Here is a 20,220-nt window from a genome sequence, read left to right as displayed (position 1 = left end):
TGCCTATTTCAAGTCATTACTTGGGGCTGTGAGAGTGGACTGTCGACTGAACATAGAGCTACTTAATTTCACTTACTTCATGAGATCAGTGGGCGGATTGTCTTCTGAAGAAGCAGCTGTGCCAACATCCACCATTCAATGCGGCTACCTTCTGAACACATATGGCTCCCTACTTCCAGCCAGTCCATGATGGTGTGGGCTACCTTATAAACAGTCTTGGCTACCTGATCTCATCCATTCCATATAGACGAAAGGGTCGGATACCTTATGAACAGAGAGGACTTCCAGCTACTCTGTTTGGATATATGGGCCTACCTTCTTGAACTGAGAAGACTTCCTACCTTCAGACAATCCCTGGTTATGAGGGAGAGGTCTTTCTTTGGAAGAAGCATATGTGCCTACCTCCAGCCATTCTGTTGCCCCGACGCTGCCAAAGTCCCCTGCTTCCCAGCTTACAAACAGCACACTTCTCCTCAGGTGAAAACCTGCAATGTAAAGAGGGGAGAACCTTATCTTGGAGCTTCACTACTGACAGCAGCTCCTTCACGGCGCACAGGGGGAGCAGGGGTGACTGGAGAGAGGGTAAAGGTGCAGCAGATTATTACTCCTGTAAAGCTGTATAGAAAGCATCTTTTAGCATGAAAATGAGACTGTGCTGCATCTCTGTAGCGTACACAGTGCAAATTAAATCCTCACTTACACTCAAAATATAGGACTCTACTCTGTGGATTATGTTTTTCAAGGTACGAGAGATGACCATACAATAACTTTCACTGTATTGAAAAGATATACATGCAGTGAATGTGAGAAAAGATGTTTCCTTACTACCAGACTGTGCAGCTATTCAAGAGGAATGGTGGGGTGCACAAGGAGTGGCAATGCATATGTAATGATCTTGTAAAACTATAAACACCAATAGGAATGTCTCATTATCAGTCCTCTGCCAGTTCGAACTGGAGGTCACACTTGGAAAATGGGGCCTGTTCTGCGTTCTTCAACTGGAGCGTTGTATTCCTCCCTGAAGGGAACATATGTAGCATTATATTCAGTTCTGGAGGATGCATGTGAAGTATTGAGCCGCGGTTCAGGAGGAAACATGTGTAGTATTGTGTCTCCTTCTACAGATCATTACTGGATTATTAATTTCTGTTCCGGAGGCAACATCTGGAATCTTGTGTCCTGTTCTGAAGGTCACATATGGAATACTGTGTCCAGCTCTGGTGGTTTCATAAGCAACCAGTTTTAAAGGTTACATCTTCAGTAGTGTTTCCAGCTGAGGAGACCACATATGGTGTACTTTGTGCTGGTATGAAGAGTGTGTCTAAGTACTGGGCCACATTATGAAGTACATACTGGTCCAGTTCTAAATGCAACATCTTGAATATTGTGAGCATTTCTGAAGGCCACATGACAGATGTTGTGTCAAGCTCTTGAAACTCCATCTAAATTATTGTGTCCTGTTGGGAAGACATCATTCAGAATATTGTGTCTAGTTTTGAAGGTCATTTCTGCAGTATTGATTCCGGGTCTGAAGGCCACATGCGTGACACTGTTATCGGTTTAAGGGATCACACCTGCAGTGCAGTGTCTAGTTCTGGTGGTGATATCAAAAGTATTGTGTCCAGCGCTTGAGGTCACATGTGGAGCATGCTGTATAGTGTTGAAGGACTCATACCAAATGCTGTGTACAGTTCTGGAGGCCATACCAGGATTACTGAGTAGAGTTCTGGCGGCTTAACCTAAAATCTTGTACCTGGTTCTAGAGGCCACATATGTTGTGTACAATTCTGGAGTCTAAATCTGCAGCATAATTTCCAGCCCTGTGAGTTTCTTCTCCAGAAAGAGTACAGGTTTTCACAAGAAAGGCACAGTAAACATTCTCCAAGCATAGGAGGGGAGATGCAAAGACAATAAATTAATCCAAAAAAGACAAGGAGCAGACACAGGGTACATTTAATATTGAGTAAAGAAAGGAACACTGCAGAGAGAGTGAGACAGTGGTCCTCGTCTCCCTGCACTATTTGATCCTGCTCGCGGGCTCTTACCATTTCGGACCATTAAAGCAAAGGTGCGTGCCAGCTCCAGCAGAATGGCCGTGCCCACACCAGACTTGCCCGCTCCAGGGCCCCATGAATCCCTCTGCGCCCCTATCACAATGTAATGATCTGGAAGAAAAAAGTTTTTAATTTTATTTTTTATTAGTCAGGCTTACAAAAATGCAATACAAAATACATAATCAGGGCCTTTTTTCAAATCCACAGAGCATATTCTCTATTAATGTCTTCAAGCGTATGCAATCCTAACTAAAACAAGCAGTGGCAAACCCCAACAGGTCTCTCCTTCCTTGGTGAATATTGGGCGCGCTGCACAGCATCCGTGATGCTGAGCAGCATGGCTAAAGTTAAAAACAAAAAGCCTCTGATGCGCCTACCCACGTTGTTTTGGAGGTAAACATACCATGCATACATGTGCCTTCAAAATGATGCAGGCACTCTTTTTTTCTTTAAGTTACTGATCCAACTTGGAACTGTAACTAAAAATAAAATAAAACATGGCAAGCATTTTTTTTTTTTGAAGACCTTTATTGATAAAAAATCGTAAATACAACTCAGCAAAGAGCCCAAGGCCCACAGATACAGTACGTTGCAACACAATACGCGCAAAGGATCTGGTACAGGAGTACTGAGGTCTAATTTTTAAAGTTTTTTTTCTGAAGGATAGACAGGAGCAGGATATCACAGCACAACAAGTTGGTTCCGGCCTAGTACGATCAGGATAGACAAATACAAAATGTAACAAAATGCCAGATTTGCTGCGCACCACCTAGAAGATAAACGTCTAAACCCAGAAAAGAAGAAAAAGAAAAAGAATAGAAGGCCCATAGAACCAAAAATAAAAACAAAAAACCCCCCCATCCACCCCCCACCCTGCACCCCTGCAGCTGGCTACGGCCTACCCCCCCCCCCCCCCCCCCCCTAGCAGTGTGCCTGTCGCCCAATAAAAGGAGTCCTGAAATATAGAGAGTAAGAAAAGGGTCCTAATCTAAAACTCTCATTAAATAAAGAAAGGCGGGGAGGAGTCCACCACCCCTCCCTCGGCACCACCCTCCCGTAAGGCCAATAACAGCACAAAGTATGTTGTCCGGTGATGGTAAGCATTACAATCAAAAGAAGTTGGAAGCACAAAAGCAGCCCACAGCGTAGTCAAAGGTAGCAACACACAACCCACATGTCCAGGGCAGCAACAAGGAAACCATCAAACCATGAGCACAAGCGCACACCCCCGACCCATTCTCTCTTCTCCACCACTGCGAACTATGGAAATCCAAAGGGAAGCCGTCTCTCGGCTGCACCCTCCCGCAAGTACAATATGAACACAAGGTAAGTAGTCCGGTGACAAGAAACAGTTCACAGCAAAACAGTGTAAAGCACGAAGTCAACACACCGCACCAGCAGAGAAAACTGCAAGCCACCCATCTGCCACGGTCAATAACGAGGAATCTGCCAGTCCGTAGGAAGAAGCGTTTATCCCTGTCCCGTTTTCTCCTTACCGCCGCTGCACATCAATGCAACCGAGAAAGACGTGTTCGGTAGTCCAAAAGTGTCACTGTGGTATAAACACCCAGACGTGTCAAGCACAAGGAAATCCAGTGATCCCAGGGAGGGTACAAAGTACACCATCTTCGCATTATGGAGCACGGGCGAGAACCATAGTCCAAAAACACCAACATTAGGTAACCGGGCATCAGCCATGGCCGCCTCAAGGCGCTCCGGGGACTCTAACCAGGACCGAAAGCAGATAGGCAAGGTAGCATGTGACAGAGTCGGGTCAAAGAAGGAAGACACAAAGTCCACCAATGGCAGCAACGGCGACTTCCAGTATGAAGGGAGCAAGGATCGGAGCGGGCGCTTCAAACGAGAGTCCGGCTCATAGTCCACACCGTGGTCTGGATGTAGAAGTTCCTCAGCAGGGGATGCAACCGGACAAAGAGTCTCATCAATGGCACTCGGGCCGCCATCTTGTAATGGAGAGGCAGGAGATGCGGTGTGAAGCTGTGCCCTGTCTGTCCAGCCAGCCTCTGACTCTCCATTCCAAAACCAAGCGCATCGAATTTGCTGGCAAGATCTCGAGCAGAGTATTCCATTGCACTTCTGAGGTCGGCAATAGCCGACATCAGGTTACCATATCGGCCATCTCTGTTGTGCCTCACCCCAACAACATCGGTCCGCTCCAGCCGTCCAGAAATCACTCGGGATGCAGCCCCCTCCCGACTGGCGATATCCATGTCCGTTGCGATCACCTGCACGGTCCCACCGTCACAGGCCGGGAGAAATGCGTAGGGCTACAGTAGCGGCAAAGGAAGTCAGTACCCTGAGAGCAGCTCTTAAGGCAAAGTGCCCCGTCGGGTGTAGAAGCGAACAACAGGTCGGGAGTCGCCCGCCGATCGCCAGGCTAAATACGAGCCGTCCCTGTAGCCGGGCAAGCTGTGTGAACACAGCCGAGAGATGCGCCCAAAATCAGCCAGCACATCCCAAGCTTCGCCGCCAGTCCAGCCGAGGCACAGCTCGAAAATCGGCCACTTCCCGGTTGACGTGTTCCGGCCGGCACCCAATCGCCGCAATCATCCGCTGTTGATCGCTCAGCGGCCGGCCTGGATTCCAACTAGAGGTCCCGGTCTCAAGTCCACAACAGGCCTCAGGACGTTTTCGATCGGCGCTACCGCTAGCATTCAGGTAGAGGCTTCAGAGTTTCACCGTCGGGCGCCGGAGGGGATCGGGTACACAGTTGTGCCGTTTTAATACAGGAGCACTGGCAGGATAGATGCGCTGGAGGAGATGGTCTCGGGAGCCGAGGGACTATTCGACCGTCCCGGTCGCCATCTAGGCTCCTCCCCCTCAAAGCATTTTTTAGGTAAGCAGGGAGGTGAGTGGAATAGCAACACAAGTGGGTGATATGGGGTAACTGCAAAGCAACACGGAGAAGGTATGTGGGGAATGGCAAAGCAACACGGGGAGGGTGGTTGGAGAATGGAGGAGCACACATGGGCCAGAGGCTAGCAAAAGCAACACGTTCAAGAGCAAACGGGCAGCCGAGAGAAACAGTCAGGTGACAGAGCATTGCAGAGTACAGGGGGATAAGTACATGAGTGAGACGGTGCAAAAAGATCACGCTCTCACAGTGCTTCACACATAAGTGATTGGCTGGGATACTTTGTCACAAATTTGACAAAAGTGCTTTGAAAAGCAAGCAAAGGAGGCAGAGATGCCAGCCAATCAAAGAGATGGTAAAGAGGCAATGCTTTATGGGAAGGACAAACACAATCAAGACAAGCTGGGTAACCAATATGATGCAGGCAAATTAGAGCGACAAAGAAAGCCAACCAATGGTAAGCAATGGGTTGGCTCCAAGCCCCTCTAGGCTCACGGTAAGCCACAATATGCCTCACAACAGACAGTGCATGCACTGTCTAAGTAGTCTTGACTTACAAATACCATTGAGTGTACATACATACAAGTGTGACTTATTCACATATGAATCGAATAACCCAAGCTCCCCAACTAGACACCATATTAGTTATTCATGCAAAAAAAAATCAAACATTTTATTTATCCAGTGGCTGCAAGTTGGTCACAAGGAATGTTTCGTTCAGATTTAACGTTGTTGTCACCAGGATCGCTACGCTCTTTAATGTGTTGTGTCATTTGCAGGGCAGTACTGGGACAGAAAATGTGACCGGGCACCAAAATAAAAGTGGCCTCCATTAGTGAATTAAATAGCTAAAAAGTGACCATGGTTTCAAAATAGGGCAGTTAGGAACTTGTCAAGAAATGCTGTATACATGATCTGCAAGGCATGGAAGACTGCATGGATTTGAGCTCGTTGCAGGCAATATTTAATTTAATATTAGGGAAATTGACAATAAAAACCTGCCCACCAGACCATAAAACAGGTCCACAAACAACCAAAAAACTGGCCAACACACTAAACTGTCAGACCAGCTCATCGGGCACTGCGTGACTGCCCTAAAGGCCCGTCCGACCATGGTTATTTGTGGGACAAACGGCAAGTAAATCAGTATTGGAAGGTAACCCAATCGAAAAACTGCACTCATCGGATAAAAGGGAAAATTTCGAACTCCTGAAAGATTCCAAATATGGTCACACTCAAACCAAAGGCTCTAGGAAAGGTAACAAATGAAGGTGCAAAGTTTTGGGATGAATGTCTTTGTAATTTGGAAAGTCAAGTGCTTGAAACCTTGTTTCTCAGGTATGCACTCTTTGTGTGTCAAAGTAAGCCATTAACCCCTTCGATGTGGGGGATATTCCCCCGCTGTGCTGGGGGGGAGGGAGGGGCGCACAGCGCTCACATTCTCATGACGAGCTGAGCTCGTCATGAGGCACGGCGCTCCTGTGCTCATGACGAGCTCAGCTCGTCACGGCTACACCCGTGGAACGCTCAGCACAGCAGGGGAATTATCCCCGCATGCGAGCGTTCCACGGCTCATGACGAGCTGAGCTCGTCATGAGCACCGGAGCGCCGTGGCTCATGACGAGCTCAGCTCGTCATGAGCATTCAAGGGGTTAAAAAACATATTAAACTGCACAGGACATCTGAGGTTATAAACGGGACGAGTAGTGGGAGTGGCCAAACAGTGGGCCGGAGACTGCGTTTTCAACCAGGTTGGGTTTTCTCGTGTAGAAAAAAAAGCTAGAAACCGGGTATCGGGTGTTTTCTAGCTGCAGACGAAGGGCTTGATTTAGATCTTGGTGGCTGGGATACTCTGTCACAAATGTGATGGACAGCCTGTCCACCCTATTGCAAGTGCCATAGGATAATAATGCTTGTAATGCGGCTGACAGGACATCCGTCTCGTTTGTGGCGGAGTATCCATACATGCCAATCGACCCAATTCAGATGGGAGACTCCCATCTGAACGTAATCTTTTGATGTCTCCAGCCTGAAATTGGCTCTTGTTTGAATAGCCGTCAATCTGGGAAATCCATTCTCCCGATTACTCTTTTGTTAAATCTCCCACTTTCGTTCTCTAAAACTTTGTCGTGTATGAGTATTCCATCCACCAAACTCTAAACCAGGCACGGAGTCTAAATCCACTCAAGGTGGTTGAAGCCCTTTAAATTTTTAATGGTGGCCATGCATGCATGCATGAATGGAGGCATTCCTATACAATGTCGACTCTCGCATGAGCAATGTGATGACAAAGTGTAGGATTGGCAAAGTCATTGCCTGGGCTGTGTGGAAGGGAGCGCTTCTGGAGCTGGAGTCACCACAAGATTGCTCATATTTGTTTGGAAAATTCCCCACAAATTTTGTCAAATGAAGCTTTTAGAGCAAAACGTGGCTTGCCGGTATCTTGTGTGACTTTTTTCATTTAACTGCATGCATCATGTAAAAGATATTCCAAAAATAATGGCAGGAAAGAAGTATGAGAAAAAATGTATTTGTGAGACATGTTCTGTGAGTCTCTCCCCATGCAAAAAATGGTACAACCTTGAGTAAAGTGTAATTTCGAGAAATTTCACAAATTGACAACTTTTACAAATTTTCCCTAATGTGACATTCTACAAATCCACACTATATTCTCTGTTAATGCCTTCAAGTGCATGCAATGCCAAATAAAACAAGTGTTAGAAAAGCTAATAGGTCTCGTCTTTGTGACCTATTGGCTTTGTCAACGGTTTTTAGCCACTCTGCACAGCATAGCTAAAGTTAAAAACAAAAGGGCCTCGTTTACCAGCCCATTGCGCTGCCTGTGGGTCACTTTTGCTGACCCACCAGCGGCGCAGTGTGCCTGCCCATATTTCCAGGCCACGTAAAGCCACCCTGCATGGCTTTTCGTGGCCTTGTAAATATGAGCACCTTTCATGCATTGCGTGTAAAGGGCCTTCCATGGGTGTTGCTGTGGGTGTTCCCCCGTAACATCCATGGAACATGACACATCCCCAGATTTACAAAGTGTCGTGAACTTGGGAATGTGTTAGAATCCTATACCTCCCTCCTCCCAGGCGAGGCGTCAGAGTCACGCAACAAAGAAAAAGACTTTTATTTCTCCTGGTTTTTTCCTCTTTTTATGTGTGCTGCATTCTGCAGCATGCATAAAAAAAGGAACATGCCATCAATTAAGGTGTTCCTTCTTGCACAAAAACAATCATCCCTGCAACGCAGGCACCCTTGCAGCATGATATAAAGGTGCCTGCACCGGCTCATGGCAGCCAATTGTGCACCAGCGCTGGGGAACGCACATAGATGCGTTATATTGTTGTCAATATGATGCATCCCTGAGCTTTTAAGATGAAACAACTTGGAGGAGCAAAATGGCTTGCGGTGCCACACCATTTTGTAGTAAATGAGGCCCAAAAAGCCTGTGATGCACCCACCCTGCATTTTACCAGAGTAATTATAATTTCACCTAGTCCCAGTCACCACCCTGTATCCAAGCCAGGCCCAATAGCATACCCACTCACTTCAAAGGCCCCAGTGGGGCTGGTGTTGCTTCTGACTCCACAGAGAGTCATCCAGACCCAAACACAGCATAGGCTCCTACAAGGCAGGTGTATTGGACCCATTTGGGTCAGCCTATACTTGAACTGTCTGGGTCAGTCCTGCACAGAGGACAACTCCTCTGTTGAAGGCAGAAATTGTCCACAAGAACATACCTGGGATAACCTCTTCCACACAAGTCACCATACCATCAGAGCGTCCAACTTGCGACTCACCTTTCTCAAACTTTCCTTCGATGCAGCCGAAGATGTTGTCGATCTGGACAGTGGCTTGGACGTTATTCACCGTCAGCTGTAGCTGCCTGCTGGAGTCACTAAAGCTGGCACCCAAAGGGTAGGTGGCGAAGAGGGACCCGGTCCAATCCCGGGGTGCAGAGGGGCCTGCCAACATGCTGGAATGTGAGAAGGAGAGAGGGTTAGAAGATAGGGTATCTCCCAGAAGCGATTTGCTGTTAGTGCCCTTCACAAAGACACATGGACATGACCTACAACCTCTGGGCTGGGGCTCTGCAGCCATTCAACAAGGACCTTTTAGGTTCAGGCTTCAGTTTACAATCTGAGTTGTTTTTTTCCAAACATCATGTTCTGGATTCAAAGGAACAGGGATGTGTAGTCAGAGAAGAGGTTAGAGATAAGGCGAGTTTCTGTCAGTCCAACACATTGACACACAGAGACAGACAGACAAGTACGGAAGGGTAGAGAGCATTACAGCAGTAACAGAACCAGCATTTCTGCTACCTGTTGATCTGTCATTGTCCTTTACTACAACATGTGGGCAAGAACTGCAAGAGTCCCAGAGCAGGTATGGAACACTCTCTGACAATGCTATCAAAAGCCATCATTTGAAACAGCCCAGGAGCTGGCATGCAAAGATGTCAACCAAACCTTCCTAGTGGGTCCTCTTTGTTTAATGTACTTTTTGTTGTAGCACAAAACCTGCTGTCCCAAGAGAAGGAGGACCCTAGGTAGGCTGTAAGGCCGATAAGATCATCTTGCCTGCCTCTCACCTGCCACTGCAATGGAAGTCTGCTAGCTTTGGTGGAAAGGCATGAGAGTGGACACCCATCCCATCTGTGATGCATCAGGGAGACCCAAGCCAAGGGATTCCCTGAGAGAGGAAACGCACCACACTAGGACTGTACCAGGAGGACCCCAGCTCAGACGGAAGGTCCCGAGAGAGAAAACCCACCACACCTCCGATTCACCATGAGGACCCACACGCAGATGGAAGGGACCGAGAGAAGAAATCAATGACGCACTCAAAGTATTCTGAGGACCCAAGCTCTGAAGTAAAACCCTGACCCTGAGAGAGCAGAAACCCCCCCACACCCACCTGCAATGCAACAGTGGGTCCTCGAATGGAGGGTTTGAACGAATCTAGGAATTCTCTTCACTCCGTACAAGCCAGCCTATTTAATGGTGGATATTTGGCCACTGCAAAAATAACAATTGATGGACAGAATGCAGAACAATGTCCTACGTTCACCCCAGTACAGAGATCTGGGCCTAAATCCATTGTTTTTTTGTTCACCATGCCATTCCAGTTGGGACCCAGCCATATGCAAATCAGTCTTGACCCTGTGCCCCATGGTAACAGTCCAGTCCGAACTGCCAGGCCAAGAGCTTGGAAGAGGGGTCTCAAGCTTAGAAAGCGTGTGCCTTGCCATAGAAAAATACTCTGTGGTAGGGATAGCAATCTGGCACCTTATCATGGAGGAATACCTGATAGCAAGGATATCTAGATCGCACCTTGCCAGAGAAGTAAACCTAATGGCAAGGTTAGCAAGCTCGCACCTTGCCATAGAGGAATATCTGATGGCAAGGATAGCAAGCTCGTACCTTGCCATAGAGGGATACCTGATAGCAAGGATAGCAAGCTCGCACCTTGCCATAGAGGAATATCTGATAGCAAGGATAGCAAGCTCGCACCTTGCCATAGAGGGATACCTGATAGCAAGGATAGCAAGCTCGTACCTTGCCATAGAGGAATACCCGATGGCAAGGATAGCAAGTTTGTACCTTGCCATAGAGGAATACCCGATGGCAAGGATAGAAAGCTCGTACCTTGCCATAGAGGAATACCCGATGGCAAGGATAGCAAGTTTGTACCTTACCATAGAGGAATACCCGATGGCAAGGATAGCTAGTTTGCACCTTGTCATAGAGGAATACCCGATGGCAAGGATAGCAAGCTCGCACCTTGCCATAGAGGGATACCTGATAGCAAGGATAGCAAGCTCGTACCTTGCCATAGAGGAATACCCGATGGCAAGGATAGCAAGTTTGTACCTTGCCATAGAGGAATACCCGATAGCAAGGATAGCAGGCTCGTACCTTGCCATAGAGGAATACTCGATAGCAAGGATAGCAAGCTCGCACCTTGACATAGAGGAATACCCGATAGCAAGGATAGCAAGCTCGCACCTTGCCATAGAGGAATACCCGATGGCAAGGATAGCAAGCTCGCACCTTGCCATAGAGGGATACCTGATAGCAAGGATAGAAACTTTGTACCTTGCCATAGAGAATACCCGATGGCAAGGATAACAAGTTTGTACCTTGCCATAGAGGAATACTCGATAGCAAGGATAGCAAGCTCCCACCTTGCCATAGAGGGATACCTGATAGCAAGGATAGAAAGTTTGTACCTTGCCATAGAGGAATACCCGATGGCAAGGATAACAAGTTTGCACCTTGTCATAGAGGAATACCCGATGGCAAGGATAGCAAGCTCGTGCCTTGCCATAGAGGAATACTCGATAGCAAGGATAGCAAGCTCGCACCTTGCCATAGAGGGATACCTGATAGCAAGGATAGAAAGTTTGTACCTTGCCATAGAGGAATACCCGATGGCAAGGATAGCAAGCTCGCACCTTGCCATAGAGGGATACCTGATAGCAAGCTCGCACCTTGCCAGAGAAGTAAACCTGATAGCAAGGTTAGCAAGCTCGCACCTTGTCATAGAGGAATACCCGATGGCAAGGATCGCAAGCTTGTACCTTGCCATTGAAGAATACCTGATGGCAAGGATAGCAAGCTAGTACCTTGCCATAGAGGAATACCCGATGGCAAGGATAGCAAACTCACACCTTGCCATACAGGGATACCTGATAGCAAGCTTGCACCTTGCCCTCGAGTAATATCTGATGGCAAGGATAGCAAGCTTGTACCTAGCCATAGAGGAGTACCCGGTGGCAAGGATAGCAAGCTTGAACCTTGCCATGGAGGAATATTCGATGGCAAGGATAGCAAGCTCGTACCTTGCCATAGAGGAATACCCAATGGCAAGAATACCAAGCTTGTTCCTTGCCATAGAAGAATACCCGATGGCAAGGATAGCAAGCTCGTACCGTGCCATAGAGGAATACTCGATGGCAAGGATAGCAAGCTCGTACCTTGCCATAGAGGAATACCCAAGGACAGCAAGCTTGTACCTTGCCATAGAGGAATATCTGATAGCAAGGATAGCAAGCTCGTACATTGCCATAGAGGAATACCCAATGGCAAGGATAGCAAGCTCGTACCTTGCCATAGAGGAAGCTCGTACCTTGTCGTAGAGGAATATCCGATAGCAAGGATAGCAGGCTTGTACCTTGCCATAGAGGAATACCCAATGGCAAGGATAGCAAGCTCGCACCTTGCCATAGAGGAACACCCGATGGCAAGGATAGCAAGCTAGTACCTTGCCATAGAGGAATACCTGATAGCAAGCTTGTACCTTGCCATAGAGGAACACCCGATGGCAAGGATAGCAAGCTTGTACCTTGATCTAGAGGAATACCTGATAGCAAGGATAGCAAGCTTGTACCTTGCCATAGAGGAATACCTGATAACAAGGATAGCAAGCTCGTACCTTGCCATAGAGGAATACCTGATAGCAAGGATAGCAAGTTTGTACCTTGCCATAGAGGGATACCTGATAGCAAGCTCGCACCTTGCCTTAGAGGAATATCTGATGGCAAGGATAACAAGCTCGTACCTAGCCAGAGAGGAGTACCTGATGGCAAGGATAGCAAGCTTGAACCTTGCCATGGAGGAATATCCGATGGCAAGGATTGCAAGCTCGTGCCTTGCCATAGAGGAATACTCGATAGCAAGGATAGCAAGCTCGCACCTTGCCATAGAGGGATACCTGATAGCAAGGATAGAAAGTTTGTACCTTGCCATAGAGGAATACCCGATGGCAAGGATAGCAAGCTCGCACCTTGCCATAGAGGGATACCTGATAGCAAGCTCGCACCTTGCCAGAGAAGTAAACCTGATAGCAAGGTTAGCAAGCTCGCACCTTGTCATAGAGGAATACCCGATGGCAAGGATCGCAAGCTTGTACCTTGCCATTGAAGAATACCTGATGGCAAGGATAGCAAGCTAGTACCTTGCCATAGAGGAATACCCGATGGCAAGGATAGCAAACTCACACCTTGCCATACAGGGATACCTGATAGCAAGCTTGCACCTTGCCATCGAGTAATATCTGATGGCAAGGATAGCAAGCTTGTACCTAGCCATAGAGGAATACCCGATGGCAAGGATAGCAAGCTCGCACCTTGCCATAGAGGGATACCTGATAGCAAGCTCGCACCTTGCCAGAGAAGTAAACCTGATAGCAAGGTTAGCAAGCTCGCACCTTGTCATAGAGGAATACCCGATGGCAAGGATAGCAAGCTTGTACCTAGCCATAGAGGAGTACCCGGTGGCAAGGATAGCAAGCTTGAACCTTGCCATGGAGGAATATTCGATGGCAAGGATAGCAAGCTCGTACCTTGCCATAGAGGAATACCCAATGGCAAGGATACCAAGCTTGTTCCTTGCCATAGAAGAATACCCGATGGCAAGGATAGCAAGCTCGTACCGTGCCATAGAGGAATACTCGATGGCAAGGATAGCAAGCTCGTACCTTGCCATAGAGGAATACCCAAGGACAGCAAGCTTGTACCTTGCCATAGAGGAATATCTGATAGCAAGGATAGCAAGCTCGTACATTGCCATAGAGGAATACCCAATGGCAAGGATAGCAAGCTCGTACCTTGCCATAGAGGAAGCTCGTACCTTGTCGTAGAGGAATATCCGATAGCAAGGATAGCAGGCTTGTACCTTGCCATAGAGGAATACCCAATGGCAAGGATAGCAAGCTCGCACCTTGCCATAGAGGAACACCCGATGGCAAGGATAGCAAGCTAGTACCTTGCCATAGAGGAATACCTGATAGCAAGCTTGTACCTTGCCATAGAGGAACACCCGATGGCAAGGATAGCAAGCTTGTACCTTGATCTAGAGGAATACCTGATAGCAAGGATAGCAAGCTTGTACCTTGCCATAGAGGAATACCTGATAACAAGGATAGCAAGCTCGTACCTTGCCATAGAGGAATACCTGATAGCAAGGATAGCAAGTTTGTACCTTGCCATAGAGGGATACCTGATAGCAAGCTCGCACCTTGCCTTAGAGGAATATCTGATGGCAAGGATAACAAGCTCGTACCTAGCCAGAGAGGAGTACCTGATGGCAAGGATAGCAAGCTTGAACCTTGCCATGGAGGAATATCCGATGGCAAGGATTGCAAGCTCGTACCTTGCCATAGAGGAATACCCAATGGCAAGGATAGCAAGCTTGTTCCTTGCCATAGAAGAATACCCCATGGCAAGGATATCAAGCTCGTACCTTGCCATAGAGGGATACCTGATAGCAAGGATAGCAAGCTTGTAACTTGCCATAGAGGAATATCTGATAGCAAGGATAGCAAGCTCGTACCTTGCCATAGAGGAATACCCGATGGCAAGGACAGCAAGCTCGTACCTTGCCATAGAGGAATATCTGATAGCAAGGATAGCAAGCTCGTACCTTGCCATAGAGGAATATCTGATAGCAAGGATAGCAAGCTTGTACCTTGCCATAGAGGAATACCCAATGGTAAGGATGGCAAACTCGTACGTTGCCGCAGAGGAATACCCGATAGCAAGAATAGCAGGCTTGTACCTTGCCATAGAGGAATACCTGATAACAAGGATAGCAAGCTCGTACCTTGCCATAGAGGAATACCCAATGGCAAGGATAGCAAGCTCGCACCTTGCCATAGAGGAACACCCGATGGCAAGGATAGCAAGCTAGTACCTTGCCATAGAGGAATACCTGATAGCAAGCTTGTACCTTGTCATAGAGGAACACCCGATGGCAAGGATAGCAAGCTAGTACCTTGCCATAGAGGGATACCTGATAGCAAGCTCGCACCTTGCCTTAGAGGAATATCTGATGGCAAGGATAGCAAGCTCGTACCTTGCCATAGAGGAATACCCCATGGCAAGGATAGCAAGCTCGTACCTTGCCATAGAGGGATACCTGATAGCAAGGATAGCAAGCTTGTAACTTGCCATAGAGGAATATCTGATAGCAAGGATAGCAAGCTCATACCTTGCCATAGAGGAATACCCGATGGCAAGGACAGCAAGCTCGTACCTTGCCATAGAGGAATATCTGATAGCAAGGATAGCAAGCTCGTACCTTGCCATAGAGGAATATCTGATAGCAAGGATAGCAAGCTTGTACCTTGCCATAGAGGAATACCCAATGGTAAGGATGGCAAACTCGTACGTTGCCGCAGAGGAATACCCGATAGCAAGAATAGCAGGCATGTACCTTGCCATAGAGGAATACCCAATGGCAAGGATAGCAAGCTAGTACCTTGCCATAGAGGAATACCTGGTAGCAAGCTTGTACCTTGCCATAGAGGAACACCCAATGGCAAGGATAGCAAGCTTGTACCTTGCCATAGAGAAATACCTGATAGCAAGGATAGCAAGCTTGTACCTTGCCATAGAGGAATACCCAATGGTAAGGATGGCAAACTCGTACGTTGCCGCAGAGGAATACCCGATAGCAAGAATAGCAGGCTTGTACCTTGCCATAGAGGAATACCCAATGGCAAGGATAGCAAGCTAGTACCTTGCCATAGAGGAATACCTGGTAGCAAGCTTGTACCTTGCCATAGAGGAACACCCAATGGCAAGGATAGCAAGCTTGTACCTTGCCATAGAGAAATACCTGATAGCAAGGATAGCAAGCTAGTACCTTGCCATAGAGGAATACCTGATAGCAAGCTTGTACCTTGCCATAGAGGAACACCCGATAGCAAGGACAGGAAGCTTGTACCTTGCCATTGAAGAATACCTGATGGCAAGGATAGCAAGCTTGTACCTTGCCATAGAGGAATACCTGATGGCAAGGATATCAAGCTTGCACCTTGCAATAGAGGGATACCTGATAGCAAGCTCGCACCTTGCCATAGAGGAATATCTGATGGCAAGGATAGCAAGCTCGTACCTAGCCAAAGAGGAGTACCCAATGGCAAGGATAGCAAGCTTGAATCTTGCCATGGAGGAATATCCGATGGCAGGGATAGCAAGCTCGTACCTTGCCATAGAGGGATACCCAATGGCAAGGATAGCAAGCTTGTTCCTTGCCATAGAAGAATACCCTATGGCAAGGATAGCAAGCTCGTACCTTGCCATAGAGGAATACCCGATGGCAAGGTCACAAGCTCATACCTTGCCATAGAGAAATATCTGATAGCAAGGATTGCAAGCTCTTGCCTTGCCATGGAGGAATATCTGATAGCAAGGATAGCAAGCTTGTACCTTGCCATAGAGGAATACCCAATGGCAAGGATAGCAAGCTCGCCTTGCCATAGAGGAACACCCGATGGCAAGGATAGCAAGCTAGTACCTTGCCATAGAGGAATACCTGATAGCAAGCTTGTACCTTGTCATAGAGGAACACCCAATGGCAAGGATAGCAAGCTAGTACCTTGCCATAGAGGAATACTTGATAGCAAGCTTGTACCTTGCCATAGAGGAACACCCAATGGCAAGGATAGCAAGCTTGTACCTTGCATTAGAGGAATACCTGATAGCAAGGATAGCAAGCTTGTACCTTGTCATTGAAGAATACCCAGTGGCAAGGATAGCAAGCTTGCACCTTGCCATAGAGGAATACCTGATGGCACGGATAGCAAGCTTGTACCTTGCCATAGAGGAATACCTGATAGCAAGGATAGCAAGCTTGTACCTAGCCATAGAGGAATACCTGATAGCAAGGACAGCAAGCTCGTACCTTGCCATAGAGGAATACCTGATAGCAAGGATAGCAAGCTTTTACCTTGCCATTAAAGAGTACCTGATGGCACGGATAGCAAGCTTGTACCTTGCCATAGAGGAATACCCAATGGCAAGGATAGCAAGCTTGTACCTTGCAGCAGAGGAATACCCGATGGCAAGGATAGCAAGCTCGCACCTTGCCTTAGAGGGATACCAGATAGCAAGGATAGCAAGCTCAAACCTTACCATAGAGGAATACCTGATAGTAAGGATAGCAAGCTTGTACCTTGCCTTTGAAAAATACCTGATGGCACGGATAGCAAGCTCATACCTTGCCATAGAGGAATACTTAATGGCAAGGATAGCAAGCTCGTAGCTTGCCATAGAGGAGTACCCGATGGCAAGGATAGCAAGCTCGAACCTTGCCATAGAGGAAAATCTGATGGCAAGGAGAGCAAGTGTGCACCTTGCCATAGAGGAATACTCGATAGCAAGGATAGCAGGCTCGCCTCGTACCTTGCCATAGAGGAATACCTTATAATAAGGATAGCAAGCTCGTACCTTGCCATGGAGGAATACCAAATGGCAAGGATAGCAAGCTTGCACCTTGCCATAGAGGAATACCTGATGGCAAGGATAGCAAGCTTGTACCTAGCCATAGAGGAGTACCCGATGGCAAGGATAGCAAGCGTGCACCTTGCCATAGAGGAATGTCTGATGGCAAGGATAGCAAGCTCATACCTTGCCATAGAGGAATACCCAATGGTAAGGATAGCACGTTCGTACCTTTCCACAGAGGAATACCCGATAGCAAGGATAGCAGGCTCGTAACTTGCCATAAACGAATACCCGATAGCAAGCTCTTTCCTTGCCGTAAAGGAATACCTGTTAGCAAGGATAGCAAGCTTGTACCTTGCCATAGAGAAATACCAGATGGAATGGATCTCATGCTCCCACCTTGCCATAGAAGAATACCCAATGGCATGGCTAGCAAGCTCGTGCTTTGTCATAGAGGAATACTTACTGGCACAGATAGCAAGCTTTCTCGTTTGCCATTGAAGGACAGTCAATGGCATGGATAGCAAGTTTGTTTCTTGCCATAGATAAATAGTCAATGGCACAGATAGCAAGCTGGTGCCTTGCCATGGGAGAATAGTTACTGGTACAGATGGCACACTTGGGCCTTGCAGTGGAACACCAATGACATGGACAGCAAGCTTGTGCCTTGCCATGGGGGAATACCTAATGGTCAGATGGCACACTCGCGCCTTGCCGTAGTGGAACACCAATGACATGGATAGCATGCTTGAGCCTTGTTCTTACTTCAGCAACTTGCGTGCGGCGTTGGCGCTGATAGGCTGTGCCGGGATCTTCGGGAGGCCAGAGGATGCGATTGGGGGAAACTGGGTGTGATTAAATGACGGGAAGCCGGGGGTGTAGGGGTCTCCTGTCCCCATGTGGACCTGCAGACAAAGGACAGAATCAAGAAATGCACTCATCAGGGAGTAAGAATCTATCAGAGCCTGGAAGACTAATGGATCCCATGCCAACCAGTGCAACCGAGCATGCCATCCACCCATTGCCGTCCGTCACCCTATCCATTACTCCATCCCACTCTCTATCTCCCGCTGTCTCATACTGCAGCCGTCCCTCAATTCAGCCACCCAATGCTTCACCCCTCCATCCATCAATAACTCCATCCCTGTTTTGTCTAGGAGAGTGAGAGTGTGTGGTAGCTGCCCAGCCTCATATACCTCTTGTTTTCAATGTTGACCCTTATTCAATAGTCATTGATGGATCCCCCATAGAATGTGTACCTTGGTGGCGTTTCCTTTTTCAAGTACTTACATGTCCGTAGAGGGCAACGTCCGGGGGCAGCCGCTGACTCCCCTGGTCCGAAGCCAGGTCGGCAGGGTCCGGGTAGATCAGCACCCCTACAGCGCCAGCTTGCTCGGCATTGGCCACCTGTGGATGAGAGGGCAACAGAAAGAGTGGGTCAGAGGGTGCAAGTCGGAAAAGGTTACTCGAGGAGTCCCACAGCTCTCCACTCTGCCCAGGTTCCTGATCTGTGCACTTGGGGCATGATTCACAAAAGTAACTTACACTTTTGAGTAATTTACACTTTGGTTTACTACTTTTTGGTTATTCACAAAATTTGAGCATAAATTGAATCCAAGATTATCACTTCCATGTGTCTGATCTCTGCCCTGGTGTCTCGTCTCTTCTTATGCGCCTCATTTCTGCACTAGTGTCTCATCTCTGCCTCTCATCTCTGCCTTGGTGTCTTACCTCTTTCCATGTGCCTCGTCTCTCTCTATCCTCATCGCTTCCCAAGTGTCTCATCTCTCTTCCCATAGGTCTTTTTTTCTGCTCCGGCGTCTCATATCTTTCTCACTGTATCACTTCTGCTCATGTCTCATCTCTATCCCACTGTCTCATTCCTGACCATATCTCTCGTGAATTTGTATAATCTCTATCCCACTGTCTCCCTTCTGCCAGTGTCTCATCTCTATCCTGCTGTCTCACCCCTGGATCTGTATCCCACTCGCTCACCCCTGCCCCTGTGTCTCATCTCGGAAGGATGAAGGTCGGCCCACACATCTTACCTTTTCCGCGAAGCTGATCTTGCCCACTCGGACGATGACCAGCTGGTTCTCGGGCCTCGCGTTCAGCGTCTTCAGCTGCAGGAAATCCTCTTTGCGGCCGTAGTTGGCGTAGACCAGCCCACCCTGGTGAGGAGAGAGTGACGCGTCAGAGGCAGGGCTGGCAGGGAGAGAGTGAGCACCGCACCCGGCCCACCACCACCACACCACCGCACCCTGTCCTATACCACAGCACCGCACCCTGCCTCCACCACAGCACCGCACCCTGCCCTCCACCACCACACCACCGCACCCTGTCCTACACCACAGCACCGCACCCTGCCTCCACCACAGCACCGCACCCTGCCCTCCACCACCACAGCACCACACCCTGCCTCCACCACAGCACTTCACCCAGCTCACCACCACAGCACTGCACCCAGCCCACCACCACAGCACCACACCCTGCCCTCCACGACTACAGCACCGCACCCTGCCCTCCACCACCACAGCACCACACCCTGCCCTCCACCACCAGAGCACCACACCCTGCCCTCCACCACCACAGCACCACACCCTGCCCTCCACCACCAGAGCACCACACCCTGCCCTCCACCACCACAGCACCACACCCTGCCCTCCACCACCACAGCACCGCACCCAGCCCACCACCACACCACTGCACCCTGTCCTCCACCACAGCACCGCACCCTGTCCTCCACCACAGCACCGCACCCTGCCTCCACCACTGCACCCTGCCCTCCACCACCAGAGCACCACACCCGGCCCTCCACCACCAGAGCACCACACCCTGCCCTCCACCACCACAGCACCACACCCTGTCTCCACCACAGCACTGCACCCTGCCCTCCACCACCACAGCACCGCACCCGGCCCACCACCACAGCACCGCACCCTGTCCTCCACCACAGCAACGCACCCTGCCTCCACCACAGCACCGCACCCTGCCCTTCACCACAGCACCGCACCCTGCCCTCCACCACCACAGCACCGCACCCTGTCTCCACC

General features: G+C 48.8%; 1 protein-coding gene across 1 annotated transcript in view; it reads right to left on the bottom strand.

Annotated features, from left to right (window-relative positions):
• Positions 1-20,220, bottom strand: part of TFR2 (transferrin receptor 2) — a 153,390-nt gene that overhangs the window by 35,624 nt on the left and 97,546 nt on the right. Inside the window, exons 7-12 of the mRNA XM_086946189.1 lie at positions 19,216-19,338; positions 18,458-18,574; positions 17,933-18,072; positions 8,736-8,911; positions 2,046-2,165; positions 403-485 (exon numbers count right to left, since the gene is read on the bottom strand). Of these exons, the coding sequence (XP_086802315.1) occupies positions 403-485; positions 2,046-2,165; positions 8,736-8,911; positions 17,933-18,072; positions 18,458-18,574; positions 19,216-19,338 (759 nt within the window). The remainder of the gene's footprint in view (positions 1-402; positions 486-2,045; positions 2,166-8,735; positions 8,912-17,932; positions 18,073-18,457; positions 18,575-19,215; positions 19,339-20,220) is intronic.

This window comes from Lissotriton vulgaris, chromosome 12 (genome assembly GCF_964263255.1).
Source record: "Lissotriton vulgaris chromosome 12, aLisVul1.2, whole genome shotgun sequence".
Classification (NCBI taxonomy): Eukaryota; Metazoa; Chordata; class Amphibia; order Caudata; family Salamandridae; genus Lissotriton; species Lissotriton vulgaris.
This window is presented reverse-complemented; position numbering and strand designations above follow the sequence as displayed.